The 23,125-nt window shown below is 37.2% G+C and overlaps 1 protein-coding gene across 3 annotated transcripts; it reads left to right on the top strand.

Annotated features, from left to right (window-relative positions):
* Positions 1-1,177: 1,177 nt before the first annotated feature.
* On the top strand, positions 1,178-22,179 carry LOC124645021. 3 transcript variants are annotated; one of them, XM_047184753.1, is made up of 20 exons: positions 1,178-1,367; positions 1,448-1,542; positions 1,857-1,958; positions 2,918-3,052; positions 4,508-4,625; positions 5,037-5,190; positions 8,376-8,449; positions 9,160-9,390; positions 9,500-9,593; positions 10,060-10,187; positions 10,281-10,360; positions 10,437-10,569; positions 10,642-10,778; positions 10,858-10,954; positions 11,031-11,149; positions 11,756-11,892; positions 12,319-12,481; positions 12,678-12,768; positions 12,845-12,895; positions 13,379-22,179. In XM_047184753.1, exons 1-17 carry the CDS (start codon positions 1,328-1,330, stop codon positions 12,428-12,430), a joined length of 1,986 nt encoding a protein of 661 aa, XP_047040709.1. In that variant the 5' UTR covers positions 1,178-1,327; the 3' UTR covers positions 12,431-12,481; positions 12,678-12,768; positions 12,845-12,895; positions 13,379-22,179. The 3 variants fall into 3 exon arrangements, with proteins under 3 accessions (XP_047040709.1, XP_047040708.1, XP_047040707.1); XM_047184752.1 differs by having other exon boundaries at positions 10,039-10,187; positions 11,034-11,149; XM_047184751.1 differs by having other exon boundaries at positions 10,039-10,187.
* The last annotated feature ends 946 nt before the right edge of the window (positions 22,180-23,125 follow it).

The following is a 23,125-nucleotide window of genomic DNA, read 5'->3' as shown; positions in this document are numbered from 1 at the left end:
TCGTGCGTTAAGTCGCGCGTATCTCGTTCAGGGTCAGGGCCATAAGGGTAAATGCAGCGCACCCCTCGGTTCATTTGAATAATGAACGCTCTGCGAACAACCCAGCCAGCTGTGCAGGAACAATAAAATAGGAACTGTTTTGACAGACATTTAGGTTACTTTTTTGGAACGAGGAAATACAATCATCAATGTTTTTAATTTAAAATAAAATAACTTTATATGCAGGTTTTTAGGCTTTGACGATTTAAATAAATAATTGGTTTTTAAACGCCATAAGATATTACTCTACACACAAAAGTGCGACACATTTTATTTTTTATACATACCTATTCAAATCAAAATGCTTAGTTTTTGTATTAAAGTCAAAACGCTTGCTACCTAAGTATCTACGCACATTTAAAACGTGTATTGCAATCGAGAAGAAAAACTAGTCCTTAATCCATCATTCCTCTTTCATTAATATAAACGAGGAAATAAATCAAACTGCGGATGTTCACCCCTCCGACGAGGGAAGCAATCTGCATAGATTTGGCACGCTTCCAACTACACCCTCAATCTTGTTGACACTTAAGTACTTACTGGCTGCGGGATTGTTCGAAAGAGTTACCGCGACCCTGGTACATAAAAGGCCTACGACGGAACACGACGGTTTTTAGTCAGTAAGAGTCTGACACTCCCTCACCGCTGCTAACCCACAGCGGAAGGGGTCATTTGATGATTTTTGGCGTCGCTTACTGCTACTTCTCTACTTAAATGTAGCGAATCGGCTGTGCAAAAGTTAACGAAGTCAGTTTAACAAAGAGGCTGACAAATATATAAAAAAATAGATCAATGTACGGAATCATACTGCAGGATATATTGAGAAGAACTGTGGAGTTCAAACGACGTATAAACGGTTCTTAAAAATAAGAAAATGACTGGCTTACTAATAAATTAATTAATGTACACAGAAAACTGCCGGGTCTCGAAGTATAGTTAGTATGAGCGAATAGTTCATAAATACTCAGAAAATAAATTTAAAAAAAAAATGATGAGACGTAATTATTTGTGCTGACGTAAAATTTCCGTAAAATAATATTTTTTTATTGTTTATGAGTTTAGTGCGAGGGCCGGGGACGAATGTTACGTCGACGTAGCGTCTTGGCCGCTTGCCAATCGGTTCCATACAACGTTACTCCGTAGTGAATCTACCATGAAAATAAACGTCTATGAATAAAATCTTACGGTTTATACGTGTTTCAGTATCCGTTTGGTATTCCGTGCCGTAAACGCATTTTAGCCTTGACTGGTTGTATTGCAGTTGAAACAGTTAGTTTACTTGGTCACGATGGCTCATCAATTTTGGATATCGTATCATCCACCGACTGGTAGGTTCCTTGACATTGTTTTGACCGGAGCTGGTGGTTTTGTTTTGGATTGTTAACGATTTGGTGTATCAATTGATTAGGGAACAAACATGCGTCAAGTGGAGACGAGACTCCACCGATACCGGAGGAAGAACTCGAACAGCAGAAGCTTGAACATGAAAAACAGCTGCAAAAGGTACCCAACAACATAAAATCTAAATTCTTAATATAACAAACATACATGCTAGCATAAAAAAAACTACCAGGCGTTCCAAAATTCCTCGTATCATGCCTTCGAATCATATATTAGAGCTGATTATAGTTTTTATATGATATCTAAGCTAACAAGAATTGTTATAAGACAACAGAGCTAAGGTGAATAATTTTGTTTGAGAAAAACATGCAATATATAAACAAACACAACACGCTAATCTAACTGTGGTAGCTTATCTACTTACGGTGTCTACACATGAATTATACTTATTTACACATTGAACATTAACATTCAAGGAGAAGGAATGTCAGGCGAGAGAGGCAGAGGAGATCAGACAGCTCGACATTAAGCTCCTTCACCAGCGGGCCATAGAAGCTGAAGAAGACAAGAAGAGAGAGGTAAAACTATTGCCTTACAATTATCTTACATTCGCCACTAATGAAAAACAAGTAAACATTCCGAAAAATCGCAAAAATGCTTCTCAATTCAATTTCAGTATGTAACTTAACGTCCAATAAGTTATAGGTAACGGCGTCAACATATTATATGAGTACGCAAGCTCACTTAATTGATAGCTCTCGTAATTGTATCGAATATGGTAAATCTAAACTGATATTTTAAGTGTACCCAAAGTCAAACTTCTATACTTAGGTATGCAACATTTTGAGTACAATTTAGAGGGATTTAGTATATACCTAATCAAGAAGTAGTAAGTATTACGCACCTTTTTGATTCCTTGTGACACCCTGGGCTTTCCTGATGCGACCCCGGCGTCCCCCCGGGGGCGGTGGCGCTGTAATTTATTTCAAACAATTTTAAATTACGAATTCAGGTTTCCATAACATAATTTTGTATCTGAAGTTCACGCCTACCTATCTTCAATTGTTTTTTTAAGACCAACTTTAATTATTACTATCTTAGCTAAATGTAGCAGACTATTTCACTACCTATAATTAAGTATGTAAAGTTAAACATAACTACAATCATGATTGTTCATACAGCATCTTGCACTGAGCAAGCGAACTTTAAATTAAGTATAACTCCTTGCAAAATTCTACACCGCTTCCCAACCACCTGTTGAACAACAATACCATTACGCATTCAGTGTTTTACCATCCTCTTTCGGGAATTCAAACTTTGCTAGATTTATGTTAAGTTATGCAACCTTTTTTTCATTGTGAATGCAACACTGAGCGTGATTTGCAAGGTTAATCATGAGCTTTCGACCCATATTCTTTATGTTGCACGGACAATGATGAAGCTTACCTGACAAGAAAAATTCTATGTATATATCTAGCTTAGAAAATAGGTGAAATAAAATTACCTGGCATGTCGGTGACATTGGATGTTGGCGCAGATCGCGGAGGCGGTGGAAGGGCTCCGGGGCATGAACACCTCGTGGTCACATCACCGGCTGTGCGACCTCCAGAGACAAGCTGCACGCTTGCGGCAAAGTCGTCCATCCATTCCGGACACCACCAGACATCCGCGGGTAACTCCTCCCTTTGCCTAATATGTCACATTACTTGGTATTTGTACTCATTTGTGGTAAAGGACATGCGCGTGTAAATGCAACGGAAAAGTATGTCTCTCTCATAACTGTGGGATGTGATTTGACGCGCGTCCTTCTTCGAGATAAATCTAAGATGATGGATGCTGTCTCTATGTTTGAGGTTTAAGCTTTGTTTATTTATTTTTTTAAGCTGCTGTGTTGTTGGATAATGTTATAAAATAAGAGCAATATAATTATACTAAATCGTTAATCTTTATTTTGGTATTTTGTTGTAAATGGTTTTGAAGTAACCACAATATTGATAAAACATATTTAAAAAATATCAAGGGTTTAAATATTTAATCCTTTTTTTCGAAGCTTAACTAAACCACGAAATATAAAAAATCAACCCAATAATACAGCTACTTGAAAGACTTCGCAAGACATTGAGACAGTTGAAAAACTTTGGAAACTTTTATAAACTTGTAGGTATAATGATTGAAAGTTATTTAAAGAATAGATAAGAAACGTTTTTCGCTTGTTTACATGTAGTCATGTATGTACAACAAAAAAGTAAACAAAGAATAAAGTAAGAAATTGGTGAAGATATGTGTTTTTAAACATTGTTTATCATGCAGTAACAAAAACGTCACTTACTTCTCCAACCGCTCATCTAATTGATCCATTTTTAATTTCCATATCTTGATTCTTCATAATATGTAAAAAAGTATGTTACAAATTGTTAGAAGGCCTTCTATATTCGATACTCGCACAAAAATAAACTCAACGTAATTATATTCCAATAAGTGCACCCACGCGTCTACGAAAAAAGTCCAATCAATAAATTTCTAATTTTCTAGATACATAACTGTTAATGTAAAGTGCGTGCGGTACGAAATATGGCTGGCCATCCGTTACATATACGAGTCTAGATACATCTGTTGAATCCGGAAGGGTAGATCAATACTGCACCGGCGGCGAGTTGCGAGGTCCACCAATCTAGGGCATCCAGGCACTTTATCTAGTGCTCATGTCATAAATTATTGAATTTCGACACATGCGCGAATATATTGACCTATAAAAATTGCACGGGGATAGCCGCCAGGAGGAAACTATGCAATAGATGCAACACGGTTCTCGCTGCAACAAGTCGGCTTCGGAGCTTGTTCCGCGTTCACATCTCACATTTTGGAAATTTGATTTTAATTTATTGAAATGGGGTTCAGTGTTGATAAATTCAGTGTTTCGCGATATTAGTTGGTTATTTTTTTTTATTTTTGTCGATTTTTGAGGGGGGCTTCGACTCACGCCCTTTGAAACAAAGGCGGCCCGGGTCGCCGGCCGCGCCCGGTCCTCAGATAGTTTGAGTGAATATTTTTTTTGTTTAATTTTAATTGTGCGGTTATTAGTGTTGGTGATTTATAGTGAATAAATTATTTTATTTTTTCTGTGCAGAGCATGTTGAAGAAATCTTGCAGCACGCAGCTGACAAAGCCTCAGTCCAGTCACAGCATCGACGACAACGACGGGATCTACCTAAATTTCACCCCGTGCCGCTTCGGACCTTGCCGAGGTAAGCACCATAGGTCAGATATTTCCAAAAATAGATTCGGGTGATAGGGCGTGGTCGACTTTAAAAATAAATCTCAACGTCTGTTTGGGTCATTAAGTCTTTGTTTCTTAATTGCTAAGTAGATTCGAAAGTGAGTGTGGTATTTTAAAATTATTTAATTTACAAAATTTCTTTATTGTGACTTCAGACTTTCAATCTTTATGTTGATCCCTCGTTCAGCCTTTGTGAGACAATAACCCTTAGTAGTATTTTTTCACACGACTGGTTCGTAGCACGAGGGCCTACGTCATACGTTTCATTCATCGCGCTCATTCATACAGTAGGTGCATAATGAGGTGGGGTAGGGTATTCTTTGGTCAAACGTGGACTTTGTATACAAGAGGTTGTAACTTTGTGACGTTGTTTGTGCAGATGAGTCACTGGACAGCGATTGCGGTGAGGCAGCAGGTTGTACCATCACGGTCAGCGCGGAGTGCAACGTTCCCGGGAAGCCGCGCCGGGGCTCCGCAGTTGATATTAGTACAAATGCAGATGATGAGCTGTTCCGTCCACCCCCTCGTCTTGGGTAAGTGATACTCACTAAGCAACCCTTGCCAGTAACGATGCCGAATGTTCTATGTAATTAATGCACACGATTGTCTTAAGCTTTTAGCTGAAGCGAATGAAATAAAGCGTGTGTTATCACAGAATATTTCGGTATCTGTTGAGGAAGTGGTCTAGTATTACAGGTAGCTTCCACGCAGATCTTCTGGAGGCTTGGCTCCATTGTCCGGTAACCTACATGGAACCATTCAACTTCGGTGTGACTGATTTGTTCACCACAAGGAAAATTAATTATTCGAAAGACAAATTGACAAGCATTAAGGTGCATTGGCAGCCTCAACAAAAGATTTCTTAAAAGAGTTATTATGATTTGTGATACCTTTGCTATTCCAAAAAAATCTGATTTATCTTAGCATTCAAATTTAATACCTGCAAAAAATGTGCAACAGATAGGGACATAGGAACTATGGAAAATCTCACGTAATTAGCATTTTTCTACATAGTTAGAAATCGGCCACACCTATGTGTCTTTGTATAAAATGTTGCAACATCAGTAGCTACCCCCGGCCGGGAAGTCTAGATCGATCTAGCCGACTGCACCGGCCATGACAGTTATGTAATGTACAGATTGTATATGTATCTAGTTTGACTACACGAAGTAGATTAAAATCAAAGTAAATAGGATCCATGCATTATCTTCCCAAATTAATAACCTAAATGATTATGAAAAGCATCAAAATGATGGAAATAGTTGCAATGGCGGCTGGGGCTGAATCTAGAAATAGGTCAGACCGGCGAGGGATGCGCGCGCAGCCGGCAGGCGGGCGTGCGCGGTGTGGCTCCCCCGCACCCGCAATACAGTCGCGTAGGGTCGCAGTGTACCCGCCGACGCGTCGCAACACCACATGCTCAGTACGTAGACCTCCAGGCAACCCTGGTGAGTGCGACACTCTTGCTGGATACGGATCCCTCTCGCGATCACTAACCGACAGTTTATCTACTACTGTTTCTTTGATTTAACCGCGAATATAGTCTACGCTTAGATGTTACCTCGACGTGGATCACTCGATTTTGTGTACCCTTAGCTGACTAGATGTTAGCGTAGGGCTTGCATGCGTCTATGTGTCTACCTTCCTTGAGTGTGTTACTTAACTAAACCCGCCGTGTCCTATCCTTGGGTTGACTCTGTGGGGTTGTATCTGTGTGGGTCGGTGTGCGGAGGCGTATGAACGTTTCGTTACAGATGAGATGTTTGTAGGGAGATAAGATGCCGTTGCTAAGCGTAGGAGCAGCATGAGGCGTCACGAGATGCAATGCAAGGGGGCGGAGGTGGGCGGCGGCAAGGAGGGCTCGCAGATGTCTCGCAGCGAGTCCACCATCAGCCGCTGCACGCCGCACACCCCGCTGGGCCCGCCGGACAGCGTGAGCGTCGACTCCAACCCCATGCCCACCATCTATCGGTAACTGTATGTTTGACGCGCCGTCGCGGGAGAAGACGTACCGCCGCCACCAGCGCTGCATGACTACTTGCGCTGAGCGATATCCGCATCATACTGTGCCGACTACTGCCTCATTAAGCCTAAAGCGATTCCGCTGACGCGAACTGCAGTAGACCACTACACTGATATGTCTTCTCCCAATGGCAAATAAAGCTGAGAGCGCACTACGCAGCATCGCGCACCGCGATCTTCGCATGCGAGTAGGTATCACAAGAGCCTTTATCTTAGACGGATGTTGCAACTTACACAGTTATGTAACCACCAAGAAAAGTTACAGTTGTGAATGGGTGGCTGTAAGTGAGCCGACTAAGATATTGGGTGCGATAGTTTTACGATCGCTTGGCTTGCCTCATGCTGAAGGAGGAGACAGAGTGGGCCGACCCGCAACTCCCAGGTACGACGATATACAATATTATTGTGTCACGTTGTCTCTTCACCTTGCCTTACACCTACTTCCTGGCTTTCAATATAATCCTAGTGTTTACTTCGTCCTTTTCAGTTACGATATTGTTTACACATTTAGCGATCATTCGTTTAGGATAAATTATAATTTGAATACGCCATCACAAAGAACCAAAACGTATGTTAAGGTTTTTGCATGTCACGATATTAGAAAGAACTAAGATAGTACATTTTGAAATTAGTTTATTTATAATTATATTCATTAATTGAGACATGCCGACCGGCAAGGACTCGTGCTACTTACAATCATAGCTTTAGATCATGAACACAACGCTTTAGATTCAACGCATAAAACAACTAGCTATATACTGGTCATTTAGTGAATCAAACTTCGCTTTTGTAGGTAGATAAATTGTATATAATCATCAGTAGTGCCCTATAGTTAGAAACCTTGTAAATATCAATACATCCACGATAGATTCGATCCAAAATGTTGCGACAGACCGAATGAAAACAAATAAAATAGTCTCTACAAAGATCACGGATCCTGGTATTCAAAAATACAATAAATACAATGAAAAAAAAATCCTACTTTAAATAAAAAATATATTAAATAAATATAAATATCAAGCGATATTTATAGGGTTTATTATCGTATTTTCATTTAATTTAGCCGGTAAAAAACCAACTATCTTTCGATATGCAAAAGAAAATTATTACAAAATAATAAAAAATGTAGACAAATTCAAACTTTTTATATCATAAAACAGTGGTAAGTATTGTTTAATATCACAAATAAGCATTAAAATAAGTACCTACATTTATTATATAATTCTTTTACAAGAGAGGTAAACGAAGTTACAGAAAAAGAAAACTCTCATAGATCGTCAAACTTTATTATGCGGCAATACTAATACAATATATTTACTACTAGCTTCCGCCAGCGGCTTCGCCCGCGTGGTGTGTTGATAAAAAGTAGCCTATGTGTTAATCCAGGTTATCACCTATCTACGTTCCGAATTTCAATGAAATCGGTCCAGCCGTTTTTGTGTGATTGAATAACAAACATACATCCATACATTCTCACAAACTTTCACATTTATAATATAAGTAAGATAGATTGTCATGAAAAGTTAAAAGACTTCAACCTAATGAACCGCATCAAAAATGTCAAGGGGAGTTTAGGTACCCAAAAGGCTGGCAGCATTACCACAATATATGGTAATGCTTAGCCAAAACAAAAGCCAACCTATGGGTCTCGGGAATTTTCACAAGACTAATTAGAAAATGTTTATTTATTGTGTAGGTGTCGGGCACCAATTGCGTCCCTGGATTGTATGGACGACTTCAGTGCAAATTCACAACAGATGTTGGATCAAGGTAGGTATCTAGACTAAGCATTTTCTTAAGCAGCAACTCAAATACACGTAAACTTCCGTTTCAATTTCGATTAGAATAGAAAATGGTTGAAAGTGACTTACGTGGTGCGTTTTCCGCAAGTGTTTTTGGTTAGAGAAAAAGACGTCCTCTCTTAAATGATAAGCAGAACCAAGTCTGAAATGTCCAACATTTGCAATTCAACAATCTCCTACATAATGCAGCATTGTTGTCGATATTTCTAGAATGTTTTTGACTTGGATTTTCCTGGTCTCGATTTACATAAAATATTCAGATCGTTGACATGTGACTCTTCCTGAAAGATAATTCAAGAAGGCAAAAGTACCTATAAGTGTACTTAGTAATTTTCTTGTTAATTCAAATGAAAACAAAATCATAATTTAGTGTCAATCAATAAAAGTATGCGTTTCCCATTTACAATTTGCAATTTATTAAAAAGTTACCATGAAAAAAGGAAGGGTTCTAACAATAGGGATCAAATCTACAAAGTATAAAGGGGAAAGATAACAACGTTTTCTCTTTGCTTTGTAGTAGATATTGAAGGATTTATCTATGCAGATTACAAAGAGGTGAATAGAGATTACATACTAACACACACAATACATAATAGTCAATTTAAATGACAAAAAAGTAGGGGATCATTTAAAACCTTCGTGTATTTAAGTTAGTACATTTTATAATTTTCTGGGCAGCTGGTGAAGTAACTGTCTCGCGGCACATGTCCGCTTATATGGGAAATCACACCACCATGCCATCGGTGGTGACTCCTGGCTTGCGGTACAAGAACTTGGGGAAATCTGGCCTAAGGGTGCCCAACATTGGCCTAGGCCTTTGGGCCATGAACGAGGACAGCGCTGAAGATGTCATTAACATTGCTCTGGAGAATGGCATCAATCTGTTTGATTTATCAGAAGCACATTGCGGTTGGTTGTGTTTTGTTTTCTTTTTATTCAAGCACCTATTAATATACATTTTTATATCTATTTTCTTTACTTTTATAAGAGTATGGTGTTTACAAAAATCCCTTTTTAGCAAAAGGGGAGGCAGAATTGGGCAGGGTCTTAAAGAAACGTGGTGTAAGGAGGACAAGCGTTATAATCACAACCAAAGTATACTGGAGTACCAAGTAAGTTCTAGCTTTAGCTGTGTACGAAGCCTCCACTTAATGATATCATTAGCACTATTCATGAAAATGTCTCATTCACTGTTAATTATCCAAAATCATGGAATGTTGAGTAAAATAAGAAATACTTCTTTAGATGAACGACCAACCTACTAGCACTTCGAGTTCCTTAATAGATAAAGCATTGTGCCTTCCCGTTCACATCTGTGTATTAGAATATTCTTACATACTAGATCACTGATTTAGCTGACATATGTACCTACTAATATACTTCATTACATGTTCAATATAGCGTCCAAGGAGTATATTATCTTGTTGACTGTAAAGATGAGTGGTGTAAGCTTTTACTTTGCTGCTAGGTTACCTTGCTCTGTAGATGTACACTTACGCTTAAATTAATTCGCTTCACGCTAGCTTGTAGCTAACATATGAACTTTCCATTTAATAGGTTTGCTCCTACTAATAACAGGTCGGATGAAAGAGGCCTCTCTCGTAAACACATAGTTGAGAGCGTAAAAGCGTCACTGGGCCGTCTCCAGGTTGAATATATTGATGTAGTGCTCTTGCACAAAGTTGATCCCGTGTGCCCGATGGAAGGTCAGTTCTTACATTTAAACTAGCGACCCTTGAATTTGGAGTACGTCAATGCTAGTTAAATTTTCAAGCCTAAACTTCAAAATGCTTTTACAGAACTTGTACGTGCAATGAACTTTGTGATCAATCAGGGTTGGGTCATGTACTGGGGGACAGCTCGTTGGAGCCCAGCCGAAGTAAGATAACATTCCTATAATATCTTTGCTATCGCCAACCTCTATTGTTTGTTATTGATGCTCATCTGTTTCGTAGATAATGGACGCATACAGCAACTGCAGACAGTTTAATTGCATAACGCCTATAGTGGAGCAGACTGAATACCACATGTTCTGCAGGGAAAAACCAGAGCTTTATATGCCTGAGTTGTATCACAAAATTGGTGTAGGTGAGTATAGAAAAGGATGCATATATTTTAAATTGTTTTTCTCAAGATGCTAATGGGGGTGTTGTGTACTAGGTATGATGGCGTGGTCTGCGATTACTACAGGCAAAGGTCTTGGTCGTGAGGAAATTACTGGGCTATTCGCGAAGTCACGATTCAACAGAAAATACAGCACATTTAGCTGGTGCGAAGAAGATTTGGCAGTGCCTGAGGTAAATCATCTCTATCCATTATTAATAGGTACTTCGAGAATTTTTGCTAAATGTGTTAATTTTAAATCTTTCATTAAAGGTTCAAATAGCTGGCAGTAAGGAAGCGGTGAATGGTGAAGAGCCACGCACATATGGAGACAAACTTCGAGATCTTTCGAATCTAGCAAATACATTGAGTGCGTATCATTGCTAGTATGCCTCAAATTTTTCGATAGTACATTTTGTTAAGTCCTGTTATTTTTTCTCTGTTAGCAGACTGCTCGATGAGCCAACTAGCGGTTGCGTGGTGTTTGAAGAACGAATCAGTAAACTGTCTCCTCCTAGGAGCAACCAGTGTTGAACAATTTAAAGAAAATATTCACGCTCTACAGGTATATTGTCACTTATAAAATATTTAATTTGAAGATTATTGACGCTTCCCTACATTGATTGTGGACTAAATAGTCGGCAGACAGTTGATCCGATGGTTGTTTATTAAGGGCTTTTTACACTTGACTAAATTCAGTCGTCTAAATGATTCAGTCACTAAATTCAGTCAAATGTAATCGCATTTAGGAAGGTAGTTTTCATTATAGTTCGGCCATTCAGAGAATGCGTTCCTGACACGTCGCGATTGAACTGACGACGTAATAACATTCATTGATTATTGATATAATAATGTTGTTTTAATGCTCCTCAATTGTTAAAACGGTAAACAACCAGCAAAAATATTTTTATCGTAACTGCAACGCCATTGCAAAGTTACGTCGTCAGTTCAATCGCGACGTGTCAGGAACGCATTCTCTGAATGGCCGAACTATAAATCATTTAGAAACCTAATTAGACAAACCTATTTAGACGACTGAATTTAGTCAAATGTAATAAGCCCTTTATCCGATGTTTTTTAAGCCCGATTTATGAGCCTGAACAAACTATCGGCCGACTAAAAGTTTGCGGTATGTATCTTAGGCCAGGAGCTAATCAAGGTTTCATTGCAGATCGTTCCACAACTAACACCGGTGATCATGGTGGAGATAGAGCGTTTGCTCGCGAATAAGCCACAACGTCCACCCATGGTATCAACACTAGCGATGCGCAACCAACAAAATAACAACTCTGTCAGGATTGACATGACGTACGTATCTGTTTACGGTTGTTCCTATATGCTATCTATCTGTTGTTTTACTTACTTGAGATCGGAATTTGACAGTTTTACTTTTCTCTATAATAAAGGGAAGAAGTCCCCTCCCCCAGAAACTTATGCCCATTTTCACCAACAAATACCTAAATTTAGGGATCCCCTAAGAGCATTTACGGAATACTTAATAAGAATTTCGTTTTCACCAAAATTTAGGTGTCCCTTATCCATAGTTATTTATGTCAAAATTGCGAGCGCCCTTATTCTAAGTGGCACTTAGATTAAGAGATTGTTGGTGAAAACGGGCATTAGTTACTTATAGGCTAAGCTAGTTCCTTATAGATGGAATATTACGAACGGCCGATGAACCTGCTGTTTTTTTTGATGTCCCAAGTACTGAACATGGTGTTTTTTGGCCAACAGAGGCGCTACCACGTCAGGAACGGGTTCCCCGAAGCCCGAGGGGGATGTCGTTGAGGCTGAGGCTTCGACCCCCGGTAAGGAGCCCGGACGGGGCTTCTGTGAGATTCAGTGACCGTGGTGGCGCGGAAGCACTGACTCTGCTTCCAAATCTAGTAGATCAAAGGTAAGGTCAAAACAGTAAGCGTTTCTAATCGTAAAATTCTCGCAAATCTCGATGACAGTCCACAACTAAATTTCGTTCACAAGTATGCGAACATAGCCATACCCAAATTGGTCACGTGTTGGTTCCATGACGTCAGAAAGTTTGGCGAGAAGTTCAACTTGTGATTCTAAATACAATATTGCGCCTTTGTCACTAGGAATCTCTTAAGGACAAGGAAAAGGAAAAAGAAAAGGATTCCAAACCGAAATTCTTCTTGAACAACGCTGGAGAAGTCATCAAACGTACTGGTAAGTGGCTATTTCATTCTAGTTTTCAGATGTTGAACTTATAGCCTTATACTGATGGTACATGTATTTTGTTTAGAGCAAGATGGAGTGTCAACTGATGTCGTGATATCAGTGTCATCGTTGAAAGGTAAGCAACCGGCTAGCGGGGGCAGTAAGGTGAAGAAGTCCAAGTCTGACACGGCACGTCCGCGGTCTGCCTCTCTGCAAAGGTCCACTTCAGGACAGTTGTCGATCGGCAGAGACCGCAGGAAATCCCGTCTGGACTTGAACTCGCCAGCCGATCCATAAATTCAATCGCTTATGGACGTAGGAGTACCTGCTATATTCTAGACCTGTGCATATACCTAGCATTAGATCACGGCACCTTCCCGCCGACTCTGTAAACATGTAGAAACAACTGTCATTGAGAAGCTCTAGGGCCTTAAGGAAAATCGATTGTTTGTAGATATAGTAACAAGACGGCAAGCCCTAGGCCTTGTCATCGAGTACACTTATTTCTGCATACTTACAACAATATCCTTGGCAAATATCCTACTACCGCACGAAGCAAATACCCAATCGCTATCATGCTCAAAAGAAAATCCAATCATTAATAACGTCTGCTCTACAGGTAAATCAAAATCATCAAGTTAAAAATTAAAAGGACTTTAAGTGATTATCAAAAGTCTGTGATTGTTGCAAAACTCTGGGAAGTATTTCTTATGCAAGTAGTTGGATAAAATCATGTTTGTTGTATTATAAAAATTTACATAAAACAAAATATCTGGTAGATGTTATTGGCACTTGAAATATTAGTAATATTGTAAAAATTGTCTACTGATGTAATGCATGTTTAGGGATGTTCGCTGTGAACTACCAAGTAGTGCTAGCGTTAGGTAGATAGGATAAACTTGTAGTCCATTCTATGGGCGTCGAAGTCACCAGCTGCTTAGATAAACACAGGAGATGCATATATAGCGAGTACTCCGCTCTTTAGGAACTATGTTAGGTAAGCGTAGAACGTTTCCAAATTGTTTAACACGATTTTTAGAAGTCATAGTCTCCCAGTCTTCAGATGAACACCTCAAACATCGGCTATATCTAGGTACTAAGTATCGACTTTGATAGGTACATAACTTCCCTGTGAAGTGATTTCTCCTTAAATCGGTCTTGTAAATAATTAACCACGGTGAGAATTAGATGATTCCTTTGAAAACTAATCTTAGAAACAGAGTCTACTACTATTAATAATACCTACCTTTTAGTACAAGCGGGGGCCGCAAAAATTGGGAGTAAACATAATGTTGATATTTCCATCTTGTTGATATTTCGATCTCAACTTTTGCGGTACTCATTGTGACTTTTGAGGTTTTTTCTTATATTATAGCTTCCACTGATCCGCGTTTCTCTTTCTTAAAAGTTGTAGTCTGGCTTAAACATGGCGTAGCGTTTAATATTCAGCAAGCACGCACCATCGCGAATATATTGAACAGTTTGATATGCAAAATAATTGACTAAATAATCTAGTTCATTCATGTCATAATAACTAATAAAAAATAATATTAGTAATTAGTCATTGTCATCAAGTTAGTACCAAGTGTCAGGGTTCGTCTCGAAAGTCCTCAGAAAATGTAAAAATAACGTGTGCGTGGTCCGTTTGGTCAGTATAAGATTCAAAAGTACCTACGTGGTTGCCGCGACACTGGTTTCGACATAATAATCGGTACCCATTGTCATCCTTTTAACATCAAATGAATGGTCGTTTGGTCGTTGTTAGATAGTCCGTTGTTACCAGGTACGCATAGATCGATAGGGTTGCCTACGGCGACATTTTAAACTATATAATTGAAACGAGTAACGCAACGCTTTGAATAATGTCTGAAGGTTTTCTATTTGTTTTTCGAAATTAAACTTATAACTAAACAGTTCTAAAATTGAAAAGCAGACTAACTACATCAAGATAATGCAAGGGATGACAACCTCTTTTCTTCCTTGACCCCACTATGAAATCCTCTTTAAAACATCGCCGACCGCGACGGGTGGCGTCGCGTGCGCATCTAAAATTCAAAAGTTCTGTAATACGAGTTCTTATCGACAAAATTCTTATTTTTTTCGCCCTCATATAAAACAAACTAAAATTGCAAAATTTGTAAAAATATCCAAATTAACTAATTAAAATTACAGTAGTTAAACTAAAAAGTTTTTCAAAAATAGTTGCCCTTTTATTTCGTTTAGTAACGTAATTCCTTGATAATATATTAGGCATAAAAGGTCACACCGTTTAGAATTCTAATAAAATTAATTCAATTTAACCCTTTATAAGTAGTCTTTAATAATAAAGGTTTTATGTCACGAAACGCGACGCGGTCAAACGTGTAGGTGTAGTGTGTATAGATACGTGCTCTAGTGTGTGTGACTACGGCGTAGCAGTAGCAAATATGCTAAAGAAAGGGCATTGATCACATTCTCATCTACTTAGCCTTTCCCAACTATGTTGGGTTCGGCTTCCTGTTTTATCGGGTGCAACTGAGTATCAATGTTTAATAAGGAGAGACTATCTGATAACCTCAACTTAGGCAACCCAATATGAAAACCAAGATTATGTTAAAGGTTTAAGAAACATTAATATATAACATTATCATTTTTTTTTGTTTATATAAATTGTAATTGAAAAGCAGTCTCAAAAATTGAATATTATCCAAATTGCTAACAGTGAACATTTTTCTTACACCTCCCATTGTGAAGGTTCTAAATAATTTTGACGCAAACAAATAAACACTACTAAAGTGGTGCATATACCCGAGCATATACGCACACGAAAGCAACGTGCAAATGCATTCACACACACAAGTACGGCTCACCCGTTTTCATGACTAAAACCTCTATTCTTACGAAAAAAAGAAAATACTTTAACTCTCGAATTCTCTCTCCCCAAACGAACGAACGAAATCTCTTCTATCCCTGATTTATCTCATGAGATAGGGTCTGTCAAATTAATTAAGAACAACTAACGTGTCTCAATTTGCTCTGATTCGATTTAATGAAGAAGTTTCTTCAAATTAGGCTAATTAGGTTTAATCGTCGTCTATTAGGATTAGTGTACATATGCCACATTAATATGTGATGAGACACCGTTGCGGAAAGCCGGGTCGAACCTAGGATTACTTAGATAAGTAGCTGTTAACGTCATTCCGATCTGTTTCTATTATTTTTCTGTAAGCACTGTACTGAAAATAATTTGCAATATTTCCAATTTGGTTAGTTCACACCGATTTTAATCGCCTATACCTTCAATTTTTTATTACATGTATATAATTATAATTTCTTTTACCTAAAATAAGATAAGCGATGTACATATAAAAAAAAGCACAGGAACCGAAAATAGTGATTTTTAAATTATGTTTATATTAGCTATATATTATGATGAGCATTTGACACAGTGCATCAATATTCGTAATGGAAATAGGATTAAATATGTAGCCTGTACATAAGTCCAGTGTGATTAGGATTTTACATAACGCGGAGCCCAGTCATAATATCTGGATTTTTAAAACTTCTAACTAGCTGTTTCTCGCAATTTTACCGGGGTAAATGTAACCACAAAAAAATCTCCGGAATCCCATCTTAATTATTAATGAAATCTTAAAATTTCGATTTAGCACCGTCCAATTCACCGTAAAAAACAATGTAACAGAAACTATGGGTGCAAATACCGACCGATCCAATTTAAAATTCAAATAAAAGTATACCCCTTATTATATACCTAACGAATGCACTAAAATAAATGTTTGTAAAATGTATGGGAAAATGTGCTTTCTCTTGAGAAATTACAGCTAGCAGCTTGTTCACAAAATTATCATAAGTACTGAATGTTTGCTGATATTTGTTCGTGACCACTATGAAAGATTTACTATGAGATTAATACACAATATCGCATTTAAAATAACCTCTGACCTATTACGAATGCACGAATAGACAGACACCATCTCGTTGCTGGAGGCCTAAGAACAGCTTCCTTCGTAACTTTTTAATGGTTTTGCCTGGATAAGTAAAAAGATCGCAATAACAGCATATCCCGATCGAAGTCAATTTTATTAAAAAAAAAACATTACCAGCAATATTTCAATGGGTATTAACCTTTTTTAGATCATAATGTAAGGAATTTAATAACAAAATACCTAAATTTAACGAAAATTAAAAATGATTACTATACATAATAAATAAATTAATTAAACGGAAAATAATAAATTAATTTAGTTTTGACGAGAAAAAAAAATCATCCAAATCCATTTAACATCACAAGGCTGTGCAGTTTTTCATATAGAATCGCTAATTACACTGGACGCCGTAGAAACTTTATATTATAGTGGAATGAGGCGTTTGTACATTCAGCGCTGACAAAAGAAGGCCATCATCAATATAATACATACGTTCTTAAAAACAAAAAAAAAACATTGACCATTGAATAAAATATAGAGAAAGGGCTATTGCCTACCCAGCTTTAACAGATTTTTCTACACTGGCGAATTTTCCGAGCGGAAAACCCGAGCGACTTCGCCGCATTCGTACGTACAAACCTAGGAAAAACTCCGCGAAAATCCGCCAGTGTGAAAAGGCTATAAAAAGAAAACACGGACAAAAAAGTGGAAACGATCATGAAGCCAGTGAAGAATTCTAGAACTTAAAAATGGTTCACTCCATCATTGCATTGACACACTAACAACCTACTTGACAGATGATATTGGTTCCACGATCGCTTTCGTTCTTTAAAGATTTTCAAGTCAATTTCATATGGGGTATTGCTTAGTACATATCTATGTATATGGAGTGATTCTACCAAACCCATAGACGAAAGCTATCCAATACGTGGTGGCGGGCTTAGAAACTTACAACATTTTTAACGGACCACTTAAATTATCGAACTTGTAGTGCATTTATCTATAACCTTATCAACCATTTTTAGGAACATTGTAAATTTGTAATGCCTCGGTTTTATGCGTTTTATGACAAAAACTACAATACTTATGCTAAACGAATAATAACTTGTTTATAGGAACTGAGCATAAAATTTGCACTAGGTACGTCAGTTTGTTGCAAGGGTCTAGGCCCACCATTACACGGTATAATATCTGGATACTACTTGTCACGCGTTGACTGTATAAGCGCTTTATCCAATTTTTAATATTATTAGTGTTAACGCATACATACCGTGATATTTTCATCGTTTTCAGTGGAATTCATCTTAAAAATCTTAAAACTGAATTTAGAAGATTTTAAAAGTCATTTACATATATCGAACGCGGTTCTAAATTAAATCCAAAAAGAAAAGGTTCGAATGTCATTCAACAATACGGGTTTAGACCCTATGAACGATATTACGACGATTCTTTATTTCAGCTCGATCTATCTATCGACCATCACCCGATGCTATTGATCAATAACACCATGGATTGGTCCACGCCATCTCAACCTGTGTTAGTTATATCTACTTATCCTATCTACCGGTCGATCGACTTTCAATCAAAAATATTTTAGGCGAAGATAAAAAAAAACGAAACTTCCAAATTGGCCGAAGTTCTCGCGATGCTTCGAAGATGCTACGTTTCTTGAAATTCACTATACTTAGGTACAGCACGACTTGAGTTGTCATTTTTTAAACTTCACAAACGCCATTAATACAATCGCATTGTATTGCTGCAACTTAAATTATTAATTTTTTGGTCGATTGTTCAATCCCCAAAAACGTTTTAAGTAAATAATAATGTCATGTTGATAGACTTTAAAAAGATTTGTCGGCCTAAAACTATGCTGTAGTTGAAGTTGAAGTATTTGCACGGTTAACAATCGGGCCTTATTCAAACTATTTGGCGCAACTATGGTATTAACATTAATCTGATCTTTAGGGCGTGTTCACATATAAAGTCTTCATTTATCTATAGAATAGTAGTTACTGTAGTGTGAGGAAACTCGTATAACTCAATCGCAAAAGACCTGTGATATGAATTTCTATATGAAAGCACCCTTAAATTATACAGATTTATTAAAAGGTTAGAAAAAAATAATTGTACGCACTTCATTACATACTTATTTTAACTAATCCGCTGTAACAACTTTAGCGGACTGCAATCGGGGAAAATGTCACGGTATATATGATAGGTTAGTTAGATAGTCAAATAAGGTTGCACACACATTGCATTTTAATATTGATTCTCTCAAAAGATCACAAGGTTTAGCCAATCTTTCATGTTTCCTAAGAACTTATACAGAAAGCACTCGTAACAGCTGTGAGAAGTTGATGTTTAAACCATTTACCTTCAAGGCGAATTATTATCTGACTAGCTAACTATCTTGGAGTCAGTTTTCATTCTGCGCCTGAGTGTCGAAACCATTGCCTATTTGATCTCTCCAACCCAAGAAGTTACTGGACGACCAGCGGGGGTATACTGACGTTAAAAATGAAAACTGAAACTTCCAATCCAGTATAGTAATCGAATAGCGAAATTTGTCAAAATTAAATCCAAATTGATGGTTAGGAGCATTATAAATACCTAATAGAATGGAATAGTAGCACCACTAACTACCACCTCCTACCACTGGTCACTAATTAACATTACAGCAAGTCTTAAGGTTAAATGGTTTAAAAGCATAAATTCATATTTACTATGGAACATGCTTGGCAGGTTAAACATCTTTGATCTAATCTGGACACCAAACCAAAAATGATCACAAATATGTTATTTACCTTGGTGTAATTTTTTTTTTTATAAACAGAAAAGGAAAAGATGAATGAGTACATGAATTAATTATGAAAAAATACAATACTATAATTGGTCCGAGTACCTATTACGTCATTCCGTCGTATTTCCATATTAACTATGACAGTGTTCGTAATAAACCCCTGATACATGAAGTATGAAAAATATTTCAGAAAAAAGTTAACTGACATCGGATTCAAAATTGATTAAATGAAAAACAATGGCTCGTCCGATCAAAATTAATGATTTTTACATAAATAATGGCTCGTCTTGGCGAGGGCACTCCTATGCCCCCAATCTAAATTAATAAATTTTGCGACTAATGGTTTAATGCAATCTGCGTTATAAAAAAATATGACTCCGCAAATCATTAACATTTAATCAAATCTCCTTAACGATTCGTCCGAGAACGGACACTGTATTTTGACGGAAAAACAAAAGAATCTTAAAACGGAACAAAAAACAATCAATGTTAACAGTGTGATAAAACAAAAGCACAATATTAATGATGCAATGTGTGCGTAACCTTATTTCTTATGGTACCATGGTTATTCAACACGCGGCTTTTAATTTCGTCGTTCTATGATTTCAACAAATCTGAGGGATTGGAAACAGTAGCAAAATTAGAACGAAAGAAAATTCAAAAGGTATTAAAAAAAAATATTCTAAATTCAACTACGTACGTTCGATTCGAAAATGAAAATTGTCTAACTATTAAACATTGAAGTTTTAATAACTTTTGATTTGATGAACTTCAAAATAAGCTTGCTGTCCTGATTGAAACTTGTTCTGATGAATCATCTGATTGAGAAGATGCTAAATATCTATGGTTTTGATATAATGTAAGTCTCTCAGATTTGTTGCTCTTTACGTTTGCATTATTGATAATATTAGAAGAAATATATAACCGTCGATTGAAATCATAGAGCTAGAGGCTGGTTGCTCTCTGATTTCAGATCGTTGCATTTGTTAAATGTTACAGATTTTCTATTTTTCTACCGAAAAAATATATGCCTAGTTGACAGTTTGTTATCATTACAAATTATATTTTTTTAAATACTCAAATTATTTTTATATAGAGGTTATGTAATTATGCATAAGACAGAGATCTATTTAGGGAATTAGATATCTAGCTGTAAGAAATAAAGAAGTATATTTTTATACAAAACACAAAATGAAAAATAAAAATCAAAAAATACAAAATCCCAAAAAAAGTTTTGCCGCGTCTTGTATATCTCTCATGGTACCAATAGTGTCCTTTCGGTGTGCTTCGTATAGATACCATCAACTCGATGTGTTTAGTGCCCCACGCAGTCCACTTACTTATAAATAGGATAAGTTAACTTTAATAGTGTAAAATTTCATGAGATACACCAGAGATACCTCCGAATGATGTACATACAGTTGATGTATTAGATTACTTGTAAACTAATTAGATCTGATGTTGTCGAAAGATATATATTTTATATTATTATAAGTTGTAATATATGTAGCGGTTGATCATTTGATTTGAAGAAATCGATCAAGATAGACTAGCAATGATATTATTGGTTAGGTTAAATGCAGATATATTTGTCGATAGCTTGGTAAGCATGCAAACCTTCAGAGTCTTGTACCTGCCAGGTAACCCATATACCTCACACCGATAGTTGTGTCGCGGTTCATCTGAGAAGGTCACATCTACGAAATCGATAAGGCAACATCTTCGGGAGCGAAAGTAACTTAGGAAACGGGGAGAAATACTCATTATTTGTACCTATTTAAGATAACATTTGTCAGTATGGTAGTCCTTCGGAAAATCTTAACCCGTAGGTACATATTTGGCATTATAAGAGAAATTGTTGAAACGTAAATTGTTATTGTACCTCAATTCTAAAGCAAATAAATTCTATTGGTTCTTATTGAGGTATCATTTTAAGATTTTCCGTACCACCACCCAGTTAACGATTGTAGATTACAGATAGAATTACATATACTCTTAGTGTAATATTTGTCGGTGGTGGAATGATAAATACTCAGTAAATTTTCAATTACTATGTGTCTATGTTATTATGACTGCGCCGTTGCACCGAATATTTAGTCTACAGCATTTGCAACTCCCTGTAAAGTACGTCAATAGAGTATTGATCGGCCGCACGGCGCAGTTCACCATATACTTATCCAAGCAACTTATATCGATGTCAAATTGTATTCTAGTGTAGTAGAACAGTTTTCGCCAAACTCGATGGCGGCTCGCAACTATATTCACACCGCAAGCACGCGCACGTGGCCCCGCATCCCCGCCACCTGCGGATTCCTTAAAATGGTTTCTGCGCAGCATCTACGCGCCGTTCCGTGACGACAAAAAGTTTGGCGAGAACTATAGGTGAAAATAATCGTGTATTTAACCATCAATACTCGTGTGTTACTTACGAATCTCTGAATGTTATAATATTATTGAAATATTATGTGTAACCCCCATAACTAAGTATGTACTGTATGTCGTATCTGTAGGATCAGTAGTCACTTGGATCTTTGTCTTGAATATTTCCATTGATAGCTGGTAGCCCAACCATATATAACAATGTAATCCACGCAAAGCAGGAGCACAGCTACATTTCAATTGTAACTTTTTAAATGTTTAAGCCAGAATCATGTAACATCATTTAATTCATTCAATAAATATCATTAAATGTCATGTGCTGGTTTCATTTTATCTTACCTATGATGCCAACAATTACCCACAAATTACTACACAAATTTAGTCAGCATTTGATTTTAAACAACAGAAACAGAAAAATCACACAGTACATAAGGTCACACAGAAAACTGAAATACATCGCAACACTCAAACATATGGAAGAAGTGGCGCTAATTAGCAGAAAGATGGCTTTCACATAGAACACGAGTCAATTAATAGAGCCTTCTTTGCAGAGATAAGTATAATCAACACCAGGGAAAGTTTTAGGTGAGTAGAAAGAATTGTTAGGGAACCACCTAATAAGTATTTGATAAATGGCACCTTTTTCAACCTATGTAAGTATTTTAGTGTCAGTCGTAGATACCACAGTATAATAAATCTATCAAAAAACTCGTTAATGAAAAGAGTACCATACTACTCAAATACGTATCTTTAGGAGCCCTATTACCAAAAAGAAATAAATAGAATAAACTTATATTGGTGACACGAGATGTAACAAGTAGTTTCCTTGAAACGCGAGTGGAACAGCAGACAACGTCTAGTACAGAAAATACGAGCTCACTAGTAGGTACCTATTTACATACATGAAGGCAGGATAGCAACAAGATAAAAAATACAGTAGGATTGAACTGTTCAGCTTTGCTGTTAGTATGACATTGAACAAGGCGAACGAAAAAACAGTTAAGAATGAAACTGCAATAAAGCTTGACAACGATGAATCAGTGTTTTTGTTCTTCCACCCTGAATGTAGCGAGTAGGAACAAATCATAAGATTGCGTCCATTGAATTCAATTCTAAAGGTGAGTGACGTGGACGGCTATTAACATATTGTGTGGGCCATCCTTACGTGGACAACGCAAGATGCGACTACACCGGTAACTGGTCAATTAGCTAACCTCATCCCTCCAATGGGTCAGTCCGAGGTCCTTCCAAGGATAAATAT

The sequence above is a fragment of the Helicoverpa zea genome, chromosome 31 (assembly GCF_022581195.2).
Source record: "Helicoverpa zea isolate HzStark_Cry1AcR chromosome 31, ilHelZeax1.1, whole genome shotgun sequence".
Taxonomy (NCBI): domain Eukaryota; kingdom Metazoa; phylum Arthropoda; class Insecta; order Lepidoptera; family Noctuidae; genus Helicoverpa; species Helicoverpa zea.
Note: the sequence above shows the minus strand (reverse complement) of the source record. Positions and strands in the feature narration are given on the sequence as shown.